Below are 24,949 nucleotides of genomic sequence, written 5' to 3' on the forward strand. Positions count from 1 at the left end.
TAGTGATTTGTGTTCTATCCTAAGGTGGAAGTGTGTATGTAGAGTAGAGAGAGATAGACTTTACCCTTACCATTTGAACACGGTTCTTTAAGGACCTTAGGTATGAACAACTAAAACAATGAAAGTGTTAAAAAAAATAAGTTTTTTAACCCTTTGAACTGCAGACAGGGAGTGTAGTGATTTAAACAATATCTCAGATTTTTTAATATGGACATCCATTTTAAACCGTATAAATTAATTGGGAGAAAAAGTTAAAATCTTGAGCAAAAAAACAAATAAAACAGAAAATGGAAATAATATTGAGCGCAAGTAATGAAGACAGGGGAAACACCCCACCCTTCCCCCATTTGCATGAAGGGTTAATGAAAGCAGCTGCAGGTTTAATTCCCCACTGAATCTCATTAGTGCGCTAAGAAAACAAACCAGTTGTAGTGCCCTCCACATTCCCACACATATTGCAAATGTCGCCAGGACAGTTCCTCCAAATAGAAGCTATCATCGTTATGACGTTTGTTTTCTGTCTGTCTGGGAAGGTGATAAATGGCATTCAGAGATGCTGACAGCATGAGCCATGTAATCGCCAACCAATTTTTGTAGAATGCATTGTTTATACTACACAACAGATGGGATTTTTAACTGTTTCTGGGATATTTAAGCTTGGACGTTAGTTGTTCCCATAATTAAAGGAACATTCCTGGCCGAAGCTGATACAGATGATAATGCAGTATTAAGATAATGTATTCAAACTGTTTTACAAAAAATAAATACAATTCAGATTTGGAGTTACTGCATTTGCTGCATATCCCCAAGATTTACGGTTTCTGGTGTGCAATCTATCCAGACCGGGAAACAACTCATCCAATCCTGACCCTTCTATACCAATCTATGGTATTTATTAGCATATTATATAAACTATTAAAGGGTTCTATGTGCGCAGTAAAGGTTTGACATTTAGGTCCAGCGGTCAGCTTTCTAGCTTTCTTTGATGGACAAATGAAGTAGCATCAGTGCTACTCTCATCAAAGTATTAACTGGTCCCAGTGTTGCCTTTAAAACATACTCAATGTCTTATTAAAATTAAACAGATTAATTTCAAACCAAATCCAATTTGAGGCTGATCGAAAGAGCCAAACAGACAACAACTTAAATTTAAATCATAGTAAATGACTAGAAAATCAGATGAATGCAAACTGTCAGTCCGAGACAAAGGTACGAGCACTAACAGAGATCAAACGTTCTTTAGAAAACAAGCAGCAGTTCTGTTCCGTTAACAAATAATTACAATTGCAGAATAATAAAAATGACAGTCCAAATCGGGGATGGGTTTAAAAAAAGGCAGCAAAAAAAAAAATAACCTACTGCATTTTTGTTATTAAAAACTTGGTTTCTAGTGCATATAGTTGAAAAGGGTAGGCAGCTAAAACACCCAGTTCCTGTCCAATAAAAGGTACGTAAAAGAAAAAGAGTGAGTAGCGTCTTCATATGTTTCTGAGGTAGTTCTCAGAGGTAGCATGATATGTTGAGACAGAAAGATGCTGCAGAATATAGTGTATGTCCGACATTCAATGGCAAAATAAGAAGTAAAAATGCACGTACATATTTAAGAGCTAAACTAGGGATATTTGATATCTTATATTAGTTAAAGGGCTTCTGTGCGGGGACCTCCAAGTCCAAGGGTGTAATAAAACTAACTACTTCATTAGATAAAAACTAGTATATAAGGTAAATGAAAAGAACAAAAGTAGTAAATAAAAACACTTTCACAAACAGAGGCCTTTTCACAAGTGTTTAATACATTTTTGTACATAAACGCACAAAGTCATATCGGGAGGAGAACAGAGAAGAGAAGCCCAGCAGATGAGATCTGTGTGGAAAGTTAATGTCTTCTCATTCTATTTTATTTATGATATTTGACTTTTGAGGTATCAGGGAACCTTCATTTCATGGTAAAATCATGATGTCTGCCCCGGTTAACAACAATGTGCTTACAAAATGAAACGATCGCTATATCCCACAACTTATATTTTTGGAGTGTTTTCAAATATGCTCTTTTATATGAACTGACATAAATTTGGAGCAATACTGCTTTTTTAAGAATACATTGGCTGAATCGATGGGTCCACATTTAAAGTTCCACATTGCACATTTGCACATTGAGAATAAAACATCGACTTGAAAATAGCAAATATCCTGAGAACATATAGACTAGAACATTGTTTCTCAACCGGGTCGTAAATCCACACACATTCAGTGTTATCTACTGAAATTTCGCAATATGCATGTTCTTGTTTTTTTTTTTTTTTTTTTTATATAGTCTGTTGTTCCTGTCTCATTAATCACACATTTATAAGGCTTGTGTCTTGGGGAACAGGGTGTGAAGGAGTTAGGTTGCATATTTAAGAAGTAAAGTTCTTCTGGCATTTCCTAAAGGAAACTAAAGATCATTCAGTCTTTCCTGCTGCTGGATAAAGATAGACAAAGGGAATACATTGTAGCCTGGCATAATAAATCCTAAAAATCAAATGCGGGTGGTTCATCACGAAGAATAACTTAGCTAAACACACTGATACCTTGACACCCAAAAAAGATACATTTCCCATATCCAAAAGTTCTAATGGCTTTGAGTGTATCTTGGGGAAAAAAGCTCATAAACATACGATGTGCCAAAGTTAGTCATCAGTGCCCTAAACCATATTATTCACACATTTTAAATACCATCATCTATCTATCTATTGTTCTAAAATGCCTTTTATTTTTAAAATAAATTAATTAATTATTTAGATTTATAATATGAACCCTCCTGAACCATAAGCTGTTGAAAACCTTAGTCGTGTCATTTCTAGTTTTTACACAGCTGAGATCTTCATGTAAAGTTTTATTTCAAAGTCTTTTTTTATGTTCCCTGTTTAATGCAGAAAACACGTATTTTCATATTTTATTTTTAAACACCTAAATATTTATCTGCCACATACAATGGGCTAGTGCACAAATAATGTATGAAATCCAGAGTTACACATATAAAAGCAGAGGAGGACTTAAGGTTCGAAAAGATCAAAAGTAAATTTATTGTTGGTTAAAACCCTATTTTATATATAATATTATTATTAAGATGGATTTATATGGCACAGTTGATTTAATAAAGAGTTATCTATAGTCTTAATTCAGCCTCTATCATTTTGCTGTAAATTCAGTTCTCTGATCACGAAACATTGTGTCGTGACCAGGGCCAGATTTACATGTCAAGCGCCTGTAGGCACAAAAGTCTAAGGCGCCCCCTGTCCGCAATACCATAAATAAGGCAGATAAAGTATAATTAATTTATTAACTGGACATTGCAGGCCTAAAAACGTCTAAAACACATCTTCATATTTGACATGTATGTATGTGCATATTCCAGCTATGCTTGTAATGTATTGAGTTTGAGTCTGTGAGTATAGAGAATGTATGCAGCTGTGTAGATGCATGCAGGGTTAAAGATAATGCTAGAATGGGTTAGGGTAAAGGTGGCTTTAGGGTTAGAGAGGGGTTTAGATTAACAGGTGACGTTATAGTACAAGCGCTGTCAAGGATTACTGAGTTTAGGACTAGACTTAGATTTAGAATAGGGTAGCAGGAGATGTTTAGTTTTTTATAGGAGTTAAACATAAGATTAAGGTAAAGGGTTTATTTTTATGTTTAGGCTTTGAGTGTTAGAGTTTGAAGAGTTATTTGCAAAGTGCTCACCCTCCTATTTCTTCTGTAGACCAGTCAGTTTGATTGTATTGGAGCTGCAGGAGTGGTTATACAGTGTGCATCAGATAAAGCTTCCCCTGCTCCTCTTGTAAAGTGTTTCCTGTGTGAGAGGCTGTTAGTAGGCAGATGGGAAATTATCTCTTCCACTTCCTGTCCAACCTATCATAGAGACACTGGAGGAGCTGGGACAGCACTTATTTTTTACACTCTCTGTCCCTGCAGCTCTGCTTCTTGACTACAGAAGGCACTGGCCAAGGTTCCTGGTTCCTATATATATCTCGCAAATAGTTTATTTAAGCTCAAAAGGCACATTATAAGTGCTGAATACAGGTGCCTGTAGGAAGGTTAATACTCTGCCTAATGGGAAATCAAGCCCTGGCCGTTGACTCACAAGCATATAGTCTCTTTGCACAAAGAAGAAAGCTAGCTTTCTTTCATCAATGATTACAGTTTCCTAGTAACATTCCACAAAACATCTCACTCTTTATTTAGCAAAATCCCCTATGTTTAGAAAACACTGAGCTTAGTTACGTATTTTAGGACAACCCATCTAATGCAGTAGAACTGGGGTGGACAACCTGTGGCACTCTAGATGTTGTGGACTGCATCTCCCATAATGCTCTTACAGCGATAACGCTGGCAAAGAATCAGGGGAGATTTAGTCAAAAGCTACCTAGCCCTGTTATTCAATCTTTCCATTTTGGTCTGCTGTCACCATCCTATTGAGAAGAGGGTGTGTAGTAGATAGCCAAATTTGAAATGGTCAACCTGACTGAATCAAAATGAAATGTAATGATCTATTGATATAGTTTAAAGTTAACAGAAATTAAATATCAGATGAGAGATGCCCAATATTCACCTTTGATCTGGCATGTTATTGAATGAATCATGATCATATATTGCCTGTGTAGTTCTCATTACAACGTAATTGGGTTGATGACCATACAACAGTTTATTCTTGTCTGAGATATGTTTTATTATTGCAGAGAACTAATAATTATTGCTTTTTGCATATATTCCTTAGATTGGATGGGCATATTCTTTACAGCCTATTCCCTTGCATCCTAAAGTTCATGTTTTGATCCAATATTTTTCAAGGTACACTATTGTTGCCATCACTAAGCGTTGTTTATTTTTCTCATACCTTTTGGGTTACAGGACAGAAATTCAAGATATTGATAGCAGTTCTAAATGTTGTGGATTAGCCAACCAGAAACCTGAAGAAGCAGATGAGGAAGATGATGATGACTTGGAAGAAGACTATGAAGATGGAAGTCTGACAGGAAAGTCACAAGATGAAACTGCCTCACCAATCATGGAAGCACAGGAAGCATACGAAGAGGATGAGGAAGATGAAGAACCCACATCCCTCACAATGAGCTTTGATCACACCAGAAGGTACACCATTCAGCCATCTCTCCTTATCCTTTCTTTGCCATGCTTTATGTCCATGAATCATCTGTGTGTTGCTCATTACATTAAAACTAACATAAGAGAAAACTTTACAAGGGAGTTCTAAAATCTTAGACCTAGATGCAAACTTTGTACCTAGTACTTCCACTTACTTCATTACTTGAGTATTATGGTGCTCTTTCTACTTTGAAAGGGCACCAACACAAATGGCTGCAACTATTTTAGTTACCCCAAAAGAACAAGTCAGCCATTATGTGTTTTACAAAACTAGTGTGTTACACAACTGAGGATTATTATAATCTATCCACTTTTTAATAACCACATGATTTTACATAATACAAATAATTCAGTTGTACTCATATACATTTATGGAATGCATAGTTTTAACGTTTTAAGAAAAAGTAGCTCATAGAATAAGACACGTGGGACATCGTTTTTTATCTTTTCATCCTAAATTTGGTGATATAAAAAAAAATACAATTTTAGAACCTACAAATATGAATTTCACTTCAATAACTAGTGCAAAGAGTGTGTGTCTTTGTATGTTAATTATTTCTGAGGATCACTTTGAAGAGCCCTAAATAGTTAACAGTGATAGTGATTAAAATGCAGGTAACCATCATTAGATCCTTTGGCAATATCTGAAAGAAGTGTCCTAACAAATATAGCTCCACGGATGAAGAAATCTTAGCTCAAGTAGAAAGCTTGTGGATATTGCAACAGTGTCTATCCAATCACCCATTAATAACAATTATTACAATAGCTGCCAAAATAATATTCCTCGTTCTTATAGGTAGTTGTGTTTATATATCAGATACTGGTAAACTATTTCACTATGATTGCCCCTAAAACATACATCTGGAAATGTATCCATATATGTAAGTCTTGCAACCTAATACTACACATTATATCTGTACGGTTTGAAATATATAGACCAGACATTTTAGTCATAATGCAAAACCCAAAGCATTCTGGGACACATATACAAGGGATGTATACACACAGCCTGATTACAAACGGCTAAAATTTGTATTAATTTATGTATTTATCTTTTCATCTATACTGTTACTACCTAGTTTTTGGACAAAACAAACATACCATTATCAGAAAATTAAAGGGTGATGCACAACACTGTTAGGATAAACGTCTGTTCTTAATGAAAAATAAGATTATCATTATTACTCTTTACACATTGTTTAGTTTTACTGAGCATATCTTATGTTTCCCAGACAAAACTATTTGAGATTATATCTCACTTAAAACACTAACAGGTTAAAAGTACTCTCTTAGCATTATAACAGTTTATGATGCTTCCATAAGTCATGGTGGAAGGAATTCCCCTGTCACTGTGTCTCTGCATACAGTGTGCATTAACAGCATAAATTGAGCACAATAATAAGCCAACTATGCATCTGCTTGGCCAAAGACGTACATGCACAATGTTCTTTAAGCATAAAGGTTGCTACCTTATCTACCGACCTTCAAAATGGAAAGCTATGAAGAAATCAGTATTGTGGTCATTAATACATCTATAACTGCTCTCATGAAATGGATGGCTACAGTTCCATTAATTTCTTTGTATGAATGAAGGTGCTGTCATAAAGCACATTAGAGACCCAGGCACACATCAGAAGTGGGCGTAAAGGGAAACATCAGAAGTGGGCGTAAAGGGAAACCAAAAGCTTTTCTTTTCCAATACAAAAATGAACAAATAATAAAATAGGAAAGGACCTCCTCTACAAACATAACAAGAGTTTATTAGAAAAAAAAACACAGGGTAAAGTTACAGAGAAAGTTAAAGCTTTATTTTATTCAAAATATTTTTTTTTAACTGTCTTGCTATTCTTATTATTCTTAGTGTTTTTGTGCTATATATAAGAAAATTAAATACACATAGGGCATGGAATAGCGCAGTGAATAGTCTATACAAACCGTGACATGACAAAAACAGGCTTAAAATAAATTAAAACAAGCTATAAGTCTAAAGCCATACATTTCTTTACGAGGTTTAAAGTCTATGTTTAAATATCCAAAGACACTTAATTTAGGTTAGTGTTGTACACACTCTTCTTCATCATGTCAAGTCAACAACAACAAAAATAGTTGGAGAGCAGTGTAAACCTCCCGTCATGGCCACGAGTGATTAAAGATACAAAGCAAAAAAAAAACACCCTCCCAAATAAATAAATATAAATGCACAAAACAAAAGTGACAAAAAGTGCAAGATGCTCCTCTAGTACCAACCGGAGACAAATATTAATGTATGTTAATTGATTAAATAATCCTTTGTCAATGTGTAGAAAAAAGTATCCCATCATCTTCACAAATGGTAACCATCTCACCAGCGGTGTGCTAATTGATAATAGCAGCTGCTATTGCAGTGAAGAATAAATACAAATTTCAGTGTTTCTCTTCCTGAGATAAAGGAACCTATGTATAACTATATAAAAGAGGTTTTGTTTAATTACTTATAAAAAGACAACCATTTATATACTTAATACTGAGGTAACAGTAGAGGTGAAAAAGTTCAAGCTATTTCGGTATTGATTTCTAGTTCAACACAACTCAACGCCACTGGGTCTTTCAAGTCAAGACAACACAGAATAAATAGTTAAAATGTAAAATGATAACTTAAGGATGAGTAAGAAATGGCCTCTCGTTTTCTCGTCAGGCCCGTACATCACCTTTACATTACAAAACCAGTGTCAATATAATAAACCATAAAATACATTTTCATGCATAGCTTATTCTTTTCTAAATCATTTAAGTGCCAAAAAGGATGATCATGTGAAACATTTTAAGCTTATCAACAGACATTTACTTTTCTGGTATTGTAGTTGTAGCTATTGTGCACTCTTTCCTTTTTACTCCAGACTATTATATATTAAATATTAAATATGTCTAACTAAAGTAGACTTCCCGAGGGAATGGTGTACATTCAAACACTAAGTTATTTTGCATAGTGGAATTGTGTTTGGCTCAGCAATAAAAAGCGGATTGGCTGCTAGTTTAACATTCCTTCAACAGATTAAACCATGTAATCCAATTCCAAGATGGCTCCCTCCAAAAATGAAATCTCAAACAAAGTTACATTTAATGTAAGCCTTGATAGATAATCCGTCAAGAGTAATGTTCTAGACTGAAATGTCTACAGAAGATTTCAGGTGACAATGTCCCTTTAAGTCATCACAGAGGAGAAGGAGAGCATACCGTGGAAAAATAGGAGGTAGCTAGTCTTTGTGATATGAGAATAGTGATGTTTCTAATTGGAAAATGCAAAATGTTTGCCAAGTTTGTTTATTTCTGGGAGATTACTAGAATCCTAGAAGATGTAGTTCTTGGGACCTTTTGCACTCACATCCCACCGAACTCTCATCATAATCAGCCACTGATTCCTGTAAACTGTGCAAGATTATCCTTATAATGTCTGAAATGCACAACGTGTTCATTCAGTCCAGTTATCGTTTTGGCACTTAAATGATTGTGTGTGTTTGTCAAATCCATTGCTGTCCTATTCTGTGCATGTGTCTTGTCTGTGTCACTAAGCCTCATTACATGTGCATGTTAGCCCCAAGATAGCAAACACTGCAAGATTGGCTAGCCTGATAAAAGGCCAGTGAACATATTGAAAGGTCAACCAACTACCCCCTCCCCCTGGTTATTGGTACAGGTGTATTGAGGAGGAAGATGCCGGCCTGTTAGATATGGAGCAGATTCCGAATTTTGTGAAAGGGTTGGACCTTCGAAAAACTGCAGAGGATGCATTTGAAGTAAAAGATGTGTTTAATTCCACCTTAGACTCTGAGACATTAAAAGAAACTCTGTACAGGCAGGCTAAAAACCAGGTAGGTACAGAACACTAAGATATCTCATTTAGCTTTTTTTCCAAAATAAGTCCTACGGGGGCATTCATATGATTAGTTTATGTATTTCCTGTTATACTGTTTTTAAATAAGCCCACTCCTAGAATAACAAAATTAATCTTGATTTGTATGCTAATTTCATTTACTGGAAAATAAACCGCTTTACAGTGGATTCCAACTGTACATTAATACCAAAACTATTTATTATTAAAATCCTAGATTGTTTTTAATTAAAATTCCTGGATTTAATTATGTTTTGTACTGTTTTGTTAAAGGATTGGGCAAGTAAACACATTTATTTCTTAGCTTTTGACTAATGAGGACACAGAATATGCTTGCATTTTAAATAAAGGTTATATTTTTTTGAAACTTTATTATACTTCTTAGATATTTTCTAATGCTGGCATGTGGCAAAAAAAAAACAGTTTTGTAAAAGTAGATTTCTTTTTTATTTAACCTTCTCTCTCTCTCTCTTTAAATCAAATCAATGATCTGTGACTTAAGTTACCTGTTCCGTTATCTTTAACATTATCGTGTCCTGTTTAGGGCTTACAATTCTACAAATAAATAATGACAGCTCCTTAGCTGGTTTTCCTCAACCAGACTTTGCTTATTCATGATTTCGTCCAACTAATAAAATTTGAATTATTGATGTGGAAATAAGATATTGGATCTGTTAGTTTGTGTTGTGTTCTGTTTCAACACAAGCCATCTGCATGTCTCTGTTTCTTGTCTGCTTATTTTGCTCAATGTACTAACCAGCTGATCATACTCTATATGTTATTAAGTATTATAATGTATTTTCTCCAATAAAGCACACTTACCTGTATTTGGAGAATTTTCCAGGCACGCAATGCCAAAACTGTATAATCTTTTTGTTGTTGTTGACTAATGCAATATATAGACTAACCTAAATCTGTCAAGAGAAAGACTCAAGAGTAAATAAAGAACCAGTATTTGATTGAAAGAGTCAACTGGCTTTCTAAAACTAGATGTGTTTAGACTTCTAATTAGCACACGTATTTTCTATTCCAAAAAATGTATGCAAAGTTATGGGTATTGGTGCCTGGTCATCTTAACTTATCATGATGTTCTCAAAGCCTGTCCTACATTGGGAGCTGAAAATTACCACTCAGTTTTTGGGTTTCTAATTTTTTTTTTTTGGTATCCTTAGGTTAGTTTACTGACACAGGAGACTCATTAAGAGTTCCCTTAACATATCTGATAATTAAAGAGCAACTTATATGCATCTAAATATTTTCTAAAAATAGAAAAACAATATGGAGCAAAGTTACTGTGGAAAAGTCTAACAGGTCTAATTCTGTTTTAAAAAGGCAATAAATGTTAAAAAGGCAAGACTATTTATATAAGAATGCTACTACATATTAACAATGCAAATAAGGTCAGAGCTTAATTACGGTACATATCTACACATACCTCAAACACACAACCGTTACTTTCTATAAATACTAAACAAGCACTAGAGATGAACCAATATTCCTATAACAAATGTAGTTTCCCTAATGCAAAAGTACTTAATTGGTAGCATTATGGTAACCTTCAGCCAAACATTAACCCATTTAATGTATTGATAGATGATATAAAATTCATTATTCAGATATAGAAAATTCGCGTAGACTGCATAATTGTACTCTTTTCAAGTCTAGTATATAAAACATGTGTACATTGGCCATGCTTTGAAAACTACACATTTGAAAATTGTGCTACATCTATAATTAAACTTTTGAGTTCAACTGGGTACATTGCAATTTTCTCTACCAAATTGCAAAGATCTTCACTACATGTAATTAACAGTTTTTATGTGTTTTAACTGAACGCTAACATTCAAACTAGCCATCATATACATTTTTGTGCCTCATAAAGTTTGCCACAATACTAATTCCAATGCATTGTAGCTCTATTAACTTGAATTTGGGTCTGCAAATCCAATTTTAAGAATATAACGCAATATGTGCTTTAATTTTGTTTTATATTTTATATTTGTATATTTCTAATTGGTTTTATCACTCACAGGCTTATGCAATGATGTTATCCCTTTCTGAAAATGCTCCTCTACACACTCCTTCCCACAATTCACTGGACGCTTGGTTGAACATGGCTGGAGCGACATCAGAATCAGGGACTTTTAACCCAATGAACCATTTGTAAATTTACAAAGAATGCATATAAAAATAATTTATAGTGTTACAATACCATCGTCCTATGAGATGCTAGCAAATGCAGAACACATTTTGAAGGCATCGGGAGATCTTCTCTGTATTTAGGGAGACAATGCTTGTGCGTGTCCTACAGCTTCTCCATTCTTTTCTCATCCACTTTCTGCTGATTCTTTCAAAAAAAGTTGAAGAAGTCCGGGTTTTAAGAAAAGGTCATAGATCTGGACATCGTAAGCTTCTAAGAAATAAAGATAAAGAAGAAAGTTTGGATTAAAAATGCATTTAAAACCACTAGAAGTATTTTAAGCAAGAGGAAAAAAAAAACAAAAAAACACTTTTGCAAAGTTCTTTCTTAATGGGCAAAAAGGTTTCTAAGGTGCTGTATAAAAATCACACTGAGATATTTGTGTGTTTTTTTTAAGGTTGGTGATAACTGTAAAACATGCTTTCCCCCCCTTAATAATTACATTTTAGAATATAATTCAATTTCTATAAAATATATAAAATTTATGTAAAAATATCGAAGGAAATTTTCACGTGAAATGCAAATTAGCCCTGTGTCTGAAATCTTCATAAGGTATGCATCAAATCGTGTGAAATTTTTCAAATAATCAAATCGTGACAAGCTGGGCAAGTGATAATATGGGATGAAGGTAATAAAATTAACTTTGTTAATTTGCATTTGTTACTTGCCCCTTTGAAATGTCAAAGGCAAAATATTTCCAATATTATTATGAATATCAATCATACATATATTAGTAATAACAATGTGTTTCATTTTAATGTATGTGGCTATCACAGACATTAGATTTAATGTCCAAAACAATTATTTTCTTTGCTCAAATTTACCCCTCTTAAAAGAGTCAATAAAAGTCCTCAGAATGCCTTAAGCTACAGTTCAACTCTCTGACTGACAGCAGACTATCCTATGTAATTTTCTTCTCTATATATAGAACATGATTTAAATTAAAATGTTATATTGAAAGACACTAAGAAGAATTTGTAAATCTGTAAATTAAATCACATATAGAATACAAGACAAATGCAACACAAAAATAAATCAAAAAGTGACATGGGTCCAAGAATTGTTTTGTGTGGAATTTTGAGGCTTTTTACCAGTTTTATCTACAAACAGTTTAATTCTGTAAAATTCTCAGCTGGGAAAAAATGTGGTGTATTTTATTAAAATATTAAATATTCTCTGTACATTTTGATATATTATTAAATTCAATATTTTACAGAGAATGTATAACACAAAAGAACTGTTATGTTTAAATTGTATCATTTACTTGGGGTGGCCTAACAGTGCATTTTTGAATGTAGTCCTATCAAGATAAATTGATGTTTTTTAATGATTACAGGGAAAAAATATTTTTAAAATCCGCTCCATGCAGGATTTTATGAAATATAAAATTATATAAAATGTTTAGGTTTTTGGCAATAATTTAATTCATACCTACTTTTTTTTTTACTGGCATATATAATTTGTAATGTATGCCACACATGCAGTATGACTTATTGCTACTAGATTATAGTACATTCCATAATTAGAAAGGGTACCCAACACTGAGGTGATAAAAAAAAAAGATAATTAATACATTTGAAGAGAAACTTAATAGACCTGAAGGCTCTTCCTCTTTACCTTCATTAAACAATGAAAGTATTAAACGGTGGAATTCTGATCAGATTCATTTGCCCGTTTAAAAATAGTGAGTTCTATTAACTAAACAGCATGTTGACAACTGACTTGAAAATTATAGGAAAGAAAATGAGTTGAAAAATATTTTTTTAGAAATATGGTTCCTTTTTTCTCCCTACTCAACTAGTTTAGATTAAATGTTCCAAGTTGGTAATTATACAAACATGACTTGCTGTAAATCACTGCTTTGCATAGAGATATATTTCATTTATAAAAGTAATTTGGAATTTTTACTATAGATATTAGAATTTATGGATTTAATTCCATGGATATTTTAGCCTTTTTTTCAAAGTTTGTTTTTGGTAGTTGCTGACAATAGTATATAGCCAAGATTAACACATTAATTACAAAATATTTCTTAGAAACAAAAAAAAACACTTTTTAGTTTTTTTACATTTTATATTTTCAGATATATTCCCAGCCTAAACACCCTACATAATTTAGCTGAAAAAAAAAACCTGTTCATTTGTTATATTTCAAAAAGTAATTTTATGTTTTGACAGTTAACACCATTTTAAGAACATGGGCATCTGATTAAAAATGTTTCAAAGCTTAGAATATTTATCTTGACAATTTACAGAGCTTTAATCTACTTTTAGTTGTTTTATATGCATCCATGAATTTTAAATATGAACTCCATTTTGATTTTCGAAATAATAAATTAAGAACACATTCCTTTAGGTAACATATTTGTTGTTATATAATTTTTTTAAGTTCTCAATATTCTCGTAAAATTTTTATTTTCCAGAAAGGTGTGCAAGGATTTGCACTTAAAACATTAAAATATTCTGTAGTGGGGCCAATGTTAAAGTTATTAAAATAAATAAATAGACATACACTTATCTGTATATATGTTGTTTCCACCTTTCCCTCCCCATATTGTTTTTCGATAACAGTATTTTTACATTAGATGTCATTATTGTGAAGAAATAATGTTAATATACACAACTAGTGAAGGACCAAAACAGAGTAACACAATTATTGTACAATATCAAAAAAGGTGTTTAAAATATAATGTGCCAAATTAAAAAAAAAAAAAAAAAAAAACATGGGTGTCTTGTAGGGTCACAGCTCTAAAGAGTGTTGCAGTTACAAAAAAAATGTAAACAGTGCGCTGTATAAATCTGTGATTTATCTACAATTTTAATTACATTTTAACTTTTGTGTGCTGCAGTTTTCCAGACAATCATGTGTTTGTTAAATTTAATTTCTTTTTTTAATTATGTTTTTGCCTAAGTATTGTATTTATTTGTTGATATTGTTTGGAAAAAATAGACAGATTGCGTCTTTTTTTCCTATGTTTCATTTAAACATATAGTGCATCGTGATTTAAAAAAAAAAAAAATTCCATATTAACACAAAAGCAAGTGCCATATGTTATATATATGTCACCATTTCTTAATAGAAGTTCAAAAAGGTTTGAAAGCACTCTGTAAGTACTGTATTAAAAGCACTAGACACCTAGCTGTTTTTTCTTTTTAATATTTGTGTAAATATGTAGAGGAATGGAAAACCTAGTGCAACGATGTACATGTATTTCTTAATCTGTTGCTTCAAAATCCATGTCATAAAATGTATTGTTAGAAGAAAATATCCGGCAACTTTGCAAAAGAGCAAAATGTAATACACATCATTTTATTAAGACGTTAAAACCCTGTCACTGAGATTTGATATGACAATTCGCCAACAGTGATGACCAGATTGATCCAATGCTGGCCCCTTATATAAACCATTCCTTGCTAGCACTTAATTATTGCTAATTGAGTCATCTGTACTTGATGACCAATAAGTCAATGAAGTATACCAAGAAGTCAACTCCAGCCTGTGAATCTACCTTTACACCCTGATGTTGGAATAAAACTAGGTAATAAGGGGCCAAACTTTAAGTTACCTGATGTATAGAATCCTTTCAACTTACCTCCGTGAGGACAACTCCCGATACTGTATAAATATGATGTCGTGCAGTTTGGATATAGTCTCTTATGTTCTGCAGTTTGCAACCTGCTAATTAAACTTGAGACAATTGTTGAGTTCAGTATATCTTAGAGGGAGCTTCCAACCAAGCACATTTAAAACCAGAGTTGCAGTAGAAGACATTTGCCACCTTACTTGGCAAAGGTGAAGATACTTAGCCTACTCTAGTCAATGTTAGGTCCTTCAGATCAGAAGAAGAAGAGGTAAACTTTTGTGGCCTATTTCTTTTCAAGTCAGTTCTCAACTCACCACAAGTCAGTGATCCTTTAGCAATTTGTGATCAAGGAACATATTTTGCTGTTCTTTGAAAGGTTTAAGAAAGCATTCAGTTAAACATAATTATGTGTACTGCCATCATTTCTTTAGCTCAAAAAACAGGAAGGCTTCAGTCCCCAAAATGTCTATTGACAACACAAAGTGCCATGTTGGCAAATATGTGCTCAGTATTTCTAAAAAGAATTAGACATATAAAGAGAATTAGACATATTCAGCATTATGTATGTTGATTGTTGAACACAATTCTACTTAGTTGTATGTATCTATTAAATAGTATGTTGATGATCATTCAAAACTTATTTAAAATTTGGAGAAATATCTTAAGTGAAGTCGAATATGTTTTCCAAATCATCTGTTTTTTTGTAAAACCTTTTGTAAACTTCACAACTCCTTATTTAGTGAGTACATACATGCCTCTCTGTTTTGCAAACATTTCCCATGGTTTTAAATCTAAGTCATTTTATATAGACACACTCCATGAGCAGGAGGATTCAGCAGTCTCAATTATTAATTCTATTGCGAAATAAAGATTTGCTTATTTTATTTAGCAATTACATGCACAGTGCTCCATTAACAGATCTCTATAATTATTTATGTTTATTAAGTATATCCTGAAAATTCTAAAGACTCTATATTAACATTAGCTACAACTTACAATTGTTAGCTCTACTTATATATTCTTGAATCTCATTTCCGTTAGACATTATATTCATTTCAAAATATCAATTACTTTCTTTACTAAAAATTGCTGTTATAGAGAATTTTTGTAACCGATTTTTGGGCATTACTTTTAATGAGAACACATAGCTACTAATTTTTTTTTTGTTTTTTCTTAAATGAAATATACCTCATCTGTCCTTATTTAGGATAGAAAATGTATTTTCCTAATGTAACCGCTACGGCTACAGAAATAGTCAAAAAAGAAATCTAAAAAATAACTAACCCGCAAATAATTAGTATGGAGAATTAAACAAAAGCTGCTAGATGCCTGCACTAAACGTTTTTGGTCTGTGCATGCTGTGTAACTTGGATCTACGCCCAAGATCTTAGAACAGAAAACTGTCAAATAATGCCTTTTTTTTCCAACTAATTCCCATTAGAATGGGAACTACAAAAAGGAAATTAAATAGTGGACAACACCCCTCTGCTGTTTCTTCAAATGACAGCTTCCAAAAAAGCATAGAAAAGCTAATAAAACGAGTCCCATAGGGTTTTATCAGACAAATTAAAAAGAAAAGGTTATATTTTTTGATCTTCATATTAGAAAGTGTTTTCTTAAGAAGAAAATTAAATGTTTTCCCCCCAAAAAATAAAGCTCTTGGATTTTCAAAAAGCAAAGTACTTTATTGAAGTTGGAAGAAAGAAATAGGTTGTTTTTTTTTGAGAATTTTCACCTAAATGATCATTTTATTAAAAGTAGAAAAAATTTTTTTAAATTGTTGCCAGGTCTTTACAATGGGAATATATCGTAGTACTTCGTACAAAATCCTTACACTAAATCGTTCAATTTTAAAAAGGGGCCTTAAGAAGTATAGCAGTAGTCAAAGACTAGAATATAATGTTGTAGAATAGAATTCTCAAAATGCTCATCTCCTGGAGTGGTCTAAAAGTCTAAAAGCAATTGCATAGCTGTGATTATGTACCTCTGTTTACTAGTCCTGCAAAGAAGGTGATGTCATTGTACATCATTTTCTGATTAAAGCCTCTCGATGGCTAAGCACTATAGGAGTCAAAATCAACAGCAGATGGGCATTCACAGGCTTTCATTCACTGCTGACGAGAAGTGATGTCACTGTGTATGTATTTAAAAGAACTTCCTGAAAAATTCAGTGCTTTGGCATTTAAATGACATCACCTTCTGATAACCGATTCTAGATTCTTAAGGGAAATTCGAATTTAAACTTAAAGCTATTTACTGGACCATGCAGGATTTGCTATTAGACAATACAAAATATGACTTTAAAAAGAAAATGTCCTTAATTTGCCTCTCATGCCATTGTTTATTGCTTTTTATTAAGGATACTAGTCCTGCTTGGTATAAATGTTTTTTTATCTCGGTTATTTTACAACGTCAAGAAAAAAAAATACATCTTTGACGAATTTCTAAAACTATGCTATATGTGATTACAAAACATATTTTAGCATTGTTAGTCAATGCATGAACTGCAGCTTTAGAGCAATGTTCTAAACGTCATACAATCAGTAAAAACATTGCATCGGTTTCCATGGGAACTGCTCCACTTTTAGAATTAGTGATGAAGCCTTCATCTCAGCACTTAACACATTCTAAATAGCTTTTGCCACAGGTATTTTAATGGTAATTTCTTAACACTGGTAGATAAGGTATACTTGGATTCATTGGACGAGGTTGTGAAAAGGACCATATAAATTGTTGTAGAAAGTGAACTAGGAGTTTAGCCTGCTTTCCAGAAAACGTCTAGGCCTTGGGTGTTAAGCTCATCTGTCAATAAACATAGCACAGCAGAAAGTGATACACTGAGCAATGTTACCCCTGTTATTCATGGGGTGGTGATTTAAATCTTTAGAATTAATTTTGTTGGAACTAAGCACTATGGAAACAACAATATACTATAATATAAATATAACTGAGTTTATGATAATGCCAGATGAGGATATGGCCATAGAGAAGTCCTGTGCACACCAGATGGCAGCCAGCTCTGCACTATAACAACGTACCCAGTGGTGCATCAGTATTAATCAGTGGATCATGGTATATTTAAATATACAAGTGCTGTAGCTACACAGCCATTAAAAAGTGCAGAAAATGTAACGTGAAAAGTCAAATGTTCGTAGAGGTGTCACAAGCACACAATTTCTAACAATAGTTGATGTAATAGTTGATGGTATTGTATTTTTAACAACCCATTACCATTTCAGGTTATATTTTGGGTATTTATGAGAACGACAATATAATTTATCATTTTCCTCCTACCCGTATAAAAAGTTAAGCCAGTCGGAATTTCTAAGAAGCTACATGTTTTCAAATGTTATTTATAATAATGGGTGACTATCATTTAAGTTTTATGAATCTCTAATAATTTCTCAACAGCTCTTAAATTTGGGGGTGGCAGAAGTTCTGTTTGCAAAGGTGTATTTGTTGTGATCTTACAGTCACCTTTCATTTGGTTGAAGCTGTGCTTGGGCCCCAAAAAATGTTTCTTTCACTTGTATATCCCCCTTTAGGATTGTATATTGCTGAAAAGTAAAAAAATAAATAAAAAATAATAAGTTGTAAATGTCTAGTTTTCATTTGATGTTCTAAAGGAAATGTTTTTTGGAACAAGTGATGTGCTTGTTTCTATTACCCCCTTCTGGACTGTATATTGCTTATGTTATGTTTATAGGCGAAACTGTGCATGACTGGTGGTCTAGCCGTCATTGTGTCCGTTTGTGATTTTTTTTTAACAGAAAAAAAATTGAAGAAAAAAAGATAATAAAAAAAGAAAAAATTCTGTAGATGCACTTACTGTATATGTGATTAGGTTCTTTGTTCGAGACTTGATGCTTCAGCTGCTGAGGATATAGAGGCGGCGGTTGTTAATATGAAAAAAATAAAATAAAATCGCTTATGTGGGAAAATATAACGAAAATACAAGCTATCAAGTGTAGAGAGAAAAACATTTCAAAAAAGCGATTTTTTTTGTGGGGAGGGCAAATTTCCTTTTGATGCTTGTGATAAAAGACAATTGTACTTGAGTAGAGAAATTCCTTAAAATAATGAATAAGAAAGCTGATTTTGAGTTTAATGCTGTAGAATAGGAATGTATACCAAATGTAATCTTTCCAATGCTACAATGAATTTATACATGAGATTGATATGCAATAAACCTGTGTGCTTTTCTACTTTGCTGTTTAATTGTGTCTCATTGCGGGAAAAATTGCGGGAATTTCTCCACAAACTAAAAACTAGACAGTGAAAGCTCCACCTTTTGTAAAGTTTTGCCATCTTCAGACATTCCAAAAGACAAAGTAATCCCTCCTTTGCTTTATGTTATCTTTTGACTGCGTTGGAATATGAAAGAAATGCCAACACAGTCAATGTGAGTATTTTATAAATATTTAATTTTTATTATAGGACCACTATGGTATTAGGAATACAAAACTGTATGGTAAACACTATATAGTCCTCCTTCTGCCCCCAACACCAAATAAAGCTTTAAAAGCCCTTTTTACACTTACCTGATTCGAACAACGAGGTCCCTCTGGGTTGGGCTCCTACTTCTGCAAAGTCAGACTATGGGGGAACCTAACGAGCATCCACGACAAGCAGCACACGTGCATTAGACCTTCCCCATAGGAAAGCATTAACTCAATGCTTTCCTATGGAAGATATGAAGATCCTGGACCCCTCATGCAAAGTGTGAGGATGTCCAGTGTCGTTTCACAAAGTCAAACATCGTGAAACTGAAGGAACCGTCTCAAGTGGCTGTCTCATAGAGGCAATCTTAACCCTGCAATGTAAACATTGCAACTTCAGAGAAACTATATACATACAATACACAAAATCCAGCGCACTCACCTATACACTAAACAGCAACTTCAATGTTGAAAGATTTTATTAGTTTTTTTAAAAAACACCTAATCTAGGCAAAAATAATGGGGGTTTAGTTACAATATATGATCATACATTGCATGAGCCTGCCACAACGTCAATGTACCCCATCTTTGGCAGGTTCTACTCTAATATATATATATATATATATATATATATATATACATATGCAATTAGTCATATACATGTGTACTGTATATATGTATACATACATATTAGGCAGAAACATTTGACCCACAATCATACAAACACTCACTGACACACAAACACACTGATCCATATAGACACACACTTACCTAAACACTGAACTATAAACAGAAACACTCACTGGCACACACACACACACACAAAATACTGACCTATTGTCATACACAGATAAGTCCACACAAATAGAGACTGTCCCACACACACAAACTGCTCCATAACCACAGACTGATCCTCTCATACACACCAGTACACTCACTGGCTGTTACACACTCATCATCAGCTGCCCGGGTGCTTCACTGAACTGTGCTGCTACTGAGTTCCTAAACAGTTTGTCCCTCTTATTTTTCCTTGTGCCCTGCACCTAGTGCAAAGAGCTGAAGGCCCCTGGGCTATATGAGGTCATACCAGACTGCCCTCAGTTCTGTGCACTAGGCAAAGAGCATTGGTTCCATTATTCCTTTCACAGGTTCGCCTCTGCCATGGAGCCTTCTGCGGTACACCATTCAGTTACTTTTAGAAAAAAAAGGTTTCACCAGCAGCAGCCACCTACGTTCCCAAAATACGCTGGCCCTCCAGGGAATTTCCAGGATCCAATAAGACCAGTCTGGCCCTGCTTTATAGTTTGGGAGAGTGTACATCAAAGAAAACTTGCATCCACAGCAGATAGTATATGTGTAAACGTGAGTGTATGTGAGTGTATGTCTTGAGAAGGTTGCATGCCTGGCAAAGAGACTGTATAATGTAGGGTAATGTATATTTTAGAAGGTAGTGCATGTGAGGCGTGGATATATGCTTCCATACATGATCTCAGGAATGTGCAGTTATTACTATGATGTATTGACTTGGTTGGAGTATCAGAGTTTTATCACCTAAAAGTGCTGCAAGCGTGTTCCATTGGTAATTGCCCTTCTTTTAGAACTTTGCACTACTTTTTAGGTTTTTAGGTCACAGCCCTTGATGAATCTCTGCCTTTTTAGCTCAAATAATGTAACAACTTCCTCCATGTATCAAACCTAATTAAACCTAACACTAAGCTCACCAGCACTAGCTCTCACTCCTTTCTCAGACTGCCAGGTGCCGAGCCAAATTTTACTTCACATGTTAGCTCTGCCCAACTCCTGACATACCAGTCCCTGCTGGATACAAATTTACCCATACCCTGCTGAAGTCAACTAATAAAACTGGAAGTTTATTAAAGTGAGTACTGTGCGCCACCAGAGGGGTTAATGGTACCAATGTGGGTGAAACCTCCATGGAGGCTGAGCATTATAACAGGCCGAAGCCTGTCCCTTCACTGCACCCCCTTGCAACCTTACACTGCACCACCATCACCAAATCATACACATGTCACTGCTGTTATTGTGTGGTAATGTGTGTGTGGTTTGGTGGGGGGTGGAGAAATCATTTTATGGAGCATCCAGAGAGGCCTGGGGGGCATTTGTGTCCTTGACCCTGGCCGAGTCTGCCTCTGCACTGTATCATGTTACCAAAGGTTAAATGATTTATGAAAATCACCAGGGCCTTCTCCTTTAATCCTAGAGTAGCATTAATACATACACACATACATACAGAGTACTTTGCTCTGTATGTGTTCCAGACTGCTCGAGATTGGTTGAGAGTTACACTATGCTGTCACCATTAATTCCTCGATCGGGAGACAGAATTTCACTGCTTCTGTTTCCTCACCTCCTCTCCCTCAATATCATTAATGGGAAGTGGCTGGATAAAAACAGAGGCAGCTTCAAAGAGCAGCTATAGCCTGAAAGTGTAACTCCCACTAACGTCAGGCAGACTGGGCTATGTAGTCTCAATATTCTCTGTAATGCACTGATAACAACACTCACAATGTAATGGAAAACGTAGTACCGGTATGTTCATTGACAAAATAGCAATTAACTTGTGCTCTCCTTGTCTCTCAATTTCTCAGCATTGAGTGTCTGCTGAGGAATTTAGAGACAGATTGGAGAAAAAAAATATTTTTAGATAGGTCTTTCTTCCAATCTAAACATTTGCTAGCAAAACTGCTAGCACAATGTATAGATGGAATTTGAAGCAAAAACATATATTGTTACTATTGGCATGACAGGTTCCCTTTAATACTATATTACATAAAAATGTCACAGTGCACTTCTATAATTTCTCCACCTTTGTTACATGACTGTTCATTTAAACAGGTCTAAAAACATATAGGCTGCTTTCACACATTTACGGAGAACATCAGTGAGGCATTTCATGTATACATAGTAACATAGCAAAAAAGAGAAATGTGTGCTGTTGAGCCAAAAAAATACATAAAGCCCAGTCTAAAGTGCTTCTAATTGTGCAACAAACTAGGAAACATTCCTTCATGACCCCATCATAGCAGTCAGATATCTTCTTGGATTAAGAAGTTATTAACCCACTAATTAAAAATTATATCCCTGTATATTATTTTTGCAAGTGTTTATCCAATTGCTGTTTAAATATCTTTTAAAGACTCTGATAAAACCACCTCTTCAGGCAGAGAACTCCACATCCTTATAGTTTTTACTGTAAAAAAAAAAATGTTTCCTTTGCCTTAGATTAAATCTCCATTCTTCAAGCCTAAATGTGTGACCTCATATCGTATGTATAGTTCTGTTTATGAATAGATTTTCAGTCAATGATTTGTATTGGCTCCGAATATATTTGTATAATGCTATCATATTCCCTCTGAGGTGCCGTTTTTTCAAACTAAAGAGATTTCAATTTGTTAACCTTTCTTCATAACTGAAATGCTCCATTCATTTTATTAATTTTGTACCCCGTCTCTGCACTTTTTCTACTGCTATAATATCCTTCTTTAGAACAGGTGCCCAAAATTGCACAGCATATTCAAGGTGTGGTCTTACTAGTGATTTATAAAGAGGCAAAACTATTTTTATTCTGAGAATGAATGACCCTATTTATGCATGAGAATTTCTTACTGGCTTTAGCAACTGCTAATTGACATTGCACATTTCTGCCTAGTTTGTTATCTATTACAAATCCCAAATCCTTCTCATTTGTTGTTATACCCAATTCACTACCATTTAGCATGTACATTGCTTGTGCATTCTTTACCCAAAAGCACATAACTTTGCATTTTTTTACATAACATTTAATCTGCATTTGAGTGCCTAAACCCCCAATGTATGTCCCTCTGCAGAAAAGCAATACCCTGCTCACATTGTATTACTTTGCAGAGTTTGGTATCATCAGCAAACACTGAAACATGACTCATAATGCCTATCTCAAGACTATTTAAAAACATGTTAAATAGAAGCGGTCCCAGCACAGCAGCCTGAGAGACACCAATTAACCTGTTTTGCCCAGCTTGAAGAAAATTTACCATTAATGACAACTCTTTGTACTCTATCGTTAAGCCAATGTTCTATCCAAGAACAAGAATTGCCACCTAGGCCAATTAATTTTTATTTGAACACTAACTTATTCTGAAGAACAGTGTCAAATGCCTTGGCATAATCCAAAGAGAACACATCTACTGCAAAATCATGATGTATACTTCTATTAACTTGTTCGTAGAATGCAATTAGGTTAGTTTGACATGATCTATGTTTCAAAAAACATGCTGATTATTGCTAATAACAATGTTCTTCCCAATGAATTCCTGAATATTATTCCTTAATAACCCTTCAACTGATTTCCCAATTAAAGAAGCTAAGTTCGCAGGTCTATAATTTCCAGGTAAGAATTTGACCCCTTTTTGAATATGGAAATATCATCTTTTTCATCCATTCCTCTGCTAAAATTCCTGAAAGAAAAGAATCTTGAAAGATTAAAACAGAGTTTCTCTTATTTCCACACTTAGCTCCTAAAGTACTTGTGGGTGAATACTGTCAGGCCCCGGAGCTTTGCTTACATTAACTTTCTTTAGCTGCTGTATCAAATTGTCTTGAGTCATCCAAGCACAATTTTTCTGCAAGTTTTTTTTTTTGCAATAATCATAAATAGTTATTTAAAATGTCTGCCTTTTTCTGGTCTCCATTAACTAAAACTCACATCTCTGTTTTCAGTGTACACATTTTTTTTTAATTTGTTTTTAGAATTTATGTACTTAAAAAATGTTTTGGTTTGGCTCTCTTTGGCAATCAATTTCTCATTTTCTAGTTAGGCCACATTAATCATCTTTTCCCATGCATTATTGGCTTCCTTATATCTTATATAGAATGTTTCTGATCTATATGATTTAAATGCTTAAAGTACCCTTTTCTTATATTTAATCTCCTGATTTTCTTTCCCACTAAGCCACATTGACGTCAAGTTGTTTATGTTATATTTGTTACACAATGGTAAATACTGAGAAATGTACTTTTCTGATATTTGTTTGAAGATATTCTATTTATACTCAGTGTTTTTTTTTTTTTATTACTAAATAGTTTATACCAGTCAATATGTTGTAAAGCTACCCTTATCTTATTGAAATTGTCTTTTTTTAAACTATATGTTTAAGTATACACCATGTGCTTATTATTAGTGATGTCCCGAACGGTTCGCTGTCGAATAGTTCCTGGCGAGCATAGCTTGTTCGCGTACGCCACGGACAGCGAACATATGCAATGTTCGGTCCGCCCCCTATCCGTCATCATTGAGTAAACTTTGACCTTGTACCTCACCGTCAGCAGACACATTCCAGCCAATCAGCAGCAGACCCTCCCTCCCAGACAGCATACAATTTAGATTAATTTTGAAGCTGGATTCTTTAATTTTTTTTTGTGTGTGTGTTTGTTTTTATCATACATTATCCTCCATAGCCAGTAACCTGTGTTTATTATACATTATCCCCCATAGCCAGTAACCTGTGTTTATTATACATTATCCCTCCCATAGCCAGTAACCTGTGTTTATTATACATTATCCCCCCATAGCCAGTAACCTGTGTTTATTATACATTATCCTCCCATAGCCAGTAACCTGTGTTTATTATACATTATCCCCCCATAGCCAGTAACCTGTGCTTATTATACATTATCCTCCCATAGCCAGTAACCTGTGTTTATTATACATTATCCCTCCC

The 24,949-nt window shown here is 34.1% G+C and overlaps 1 protein-coding gene across 5 annotated transcripts in view; it reads left to right on the plus strand.

Moving 5' to 3' along the window:
• The window catches only part of PRDM16 (PR/SET domain 16), a 532,436-nt gene extending 521,014 nt beyond the window's left edge, over positions 1–11,422 (plus strand). For 4 of the 5 annotated variants that reach the window (XM_063436810.1, XM_063436811.1, XM_063436813.1 and 1 more), the window contains 3 exons: positions 4,891–5,130; positions 8,816–8,990; positions 11,043–11,422. In XM_063436810.1, the coding sequence (XP_063292880.1) occupies positions 4,891–5,130; positions 8,816–8,990; positions 11,043–11,177 (550 nt within the window). In that variant the 3' untranslated portion in view covers positions 11,178–11,422. The remainder of the gene's footprint in view (positions 1–4,890; positions 5,131–8,815; positions 8,991–11,042) is intronic. The other variant, XM_063436812.1, reaches the window with a different exon arrangement.
• The last annotated feature ends 13,527 nt before the right edge of the window (positions 11,423–24,949 follow it).

The sequence above is a fragment of the Pelobates fuscus genome, chromosome 11 (assembly GCF_036172605.1).
Source record: "Pelobates fuscus isolate aPelFus1 chromosome 11, aPelFus1.pri, whole genome shotgun sequence".
In the NCBI taxonomy this organism is placed as follows: domain Eukaryota; kingdom Metazoa; phylum Chordata; class Amphibia; order Anura; family Pelobatidae; genus Pelobates; species Pelobates fuscus.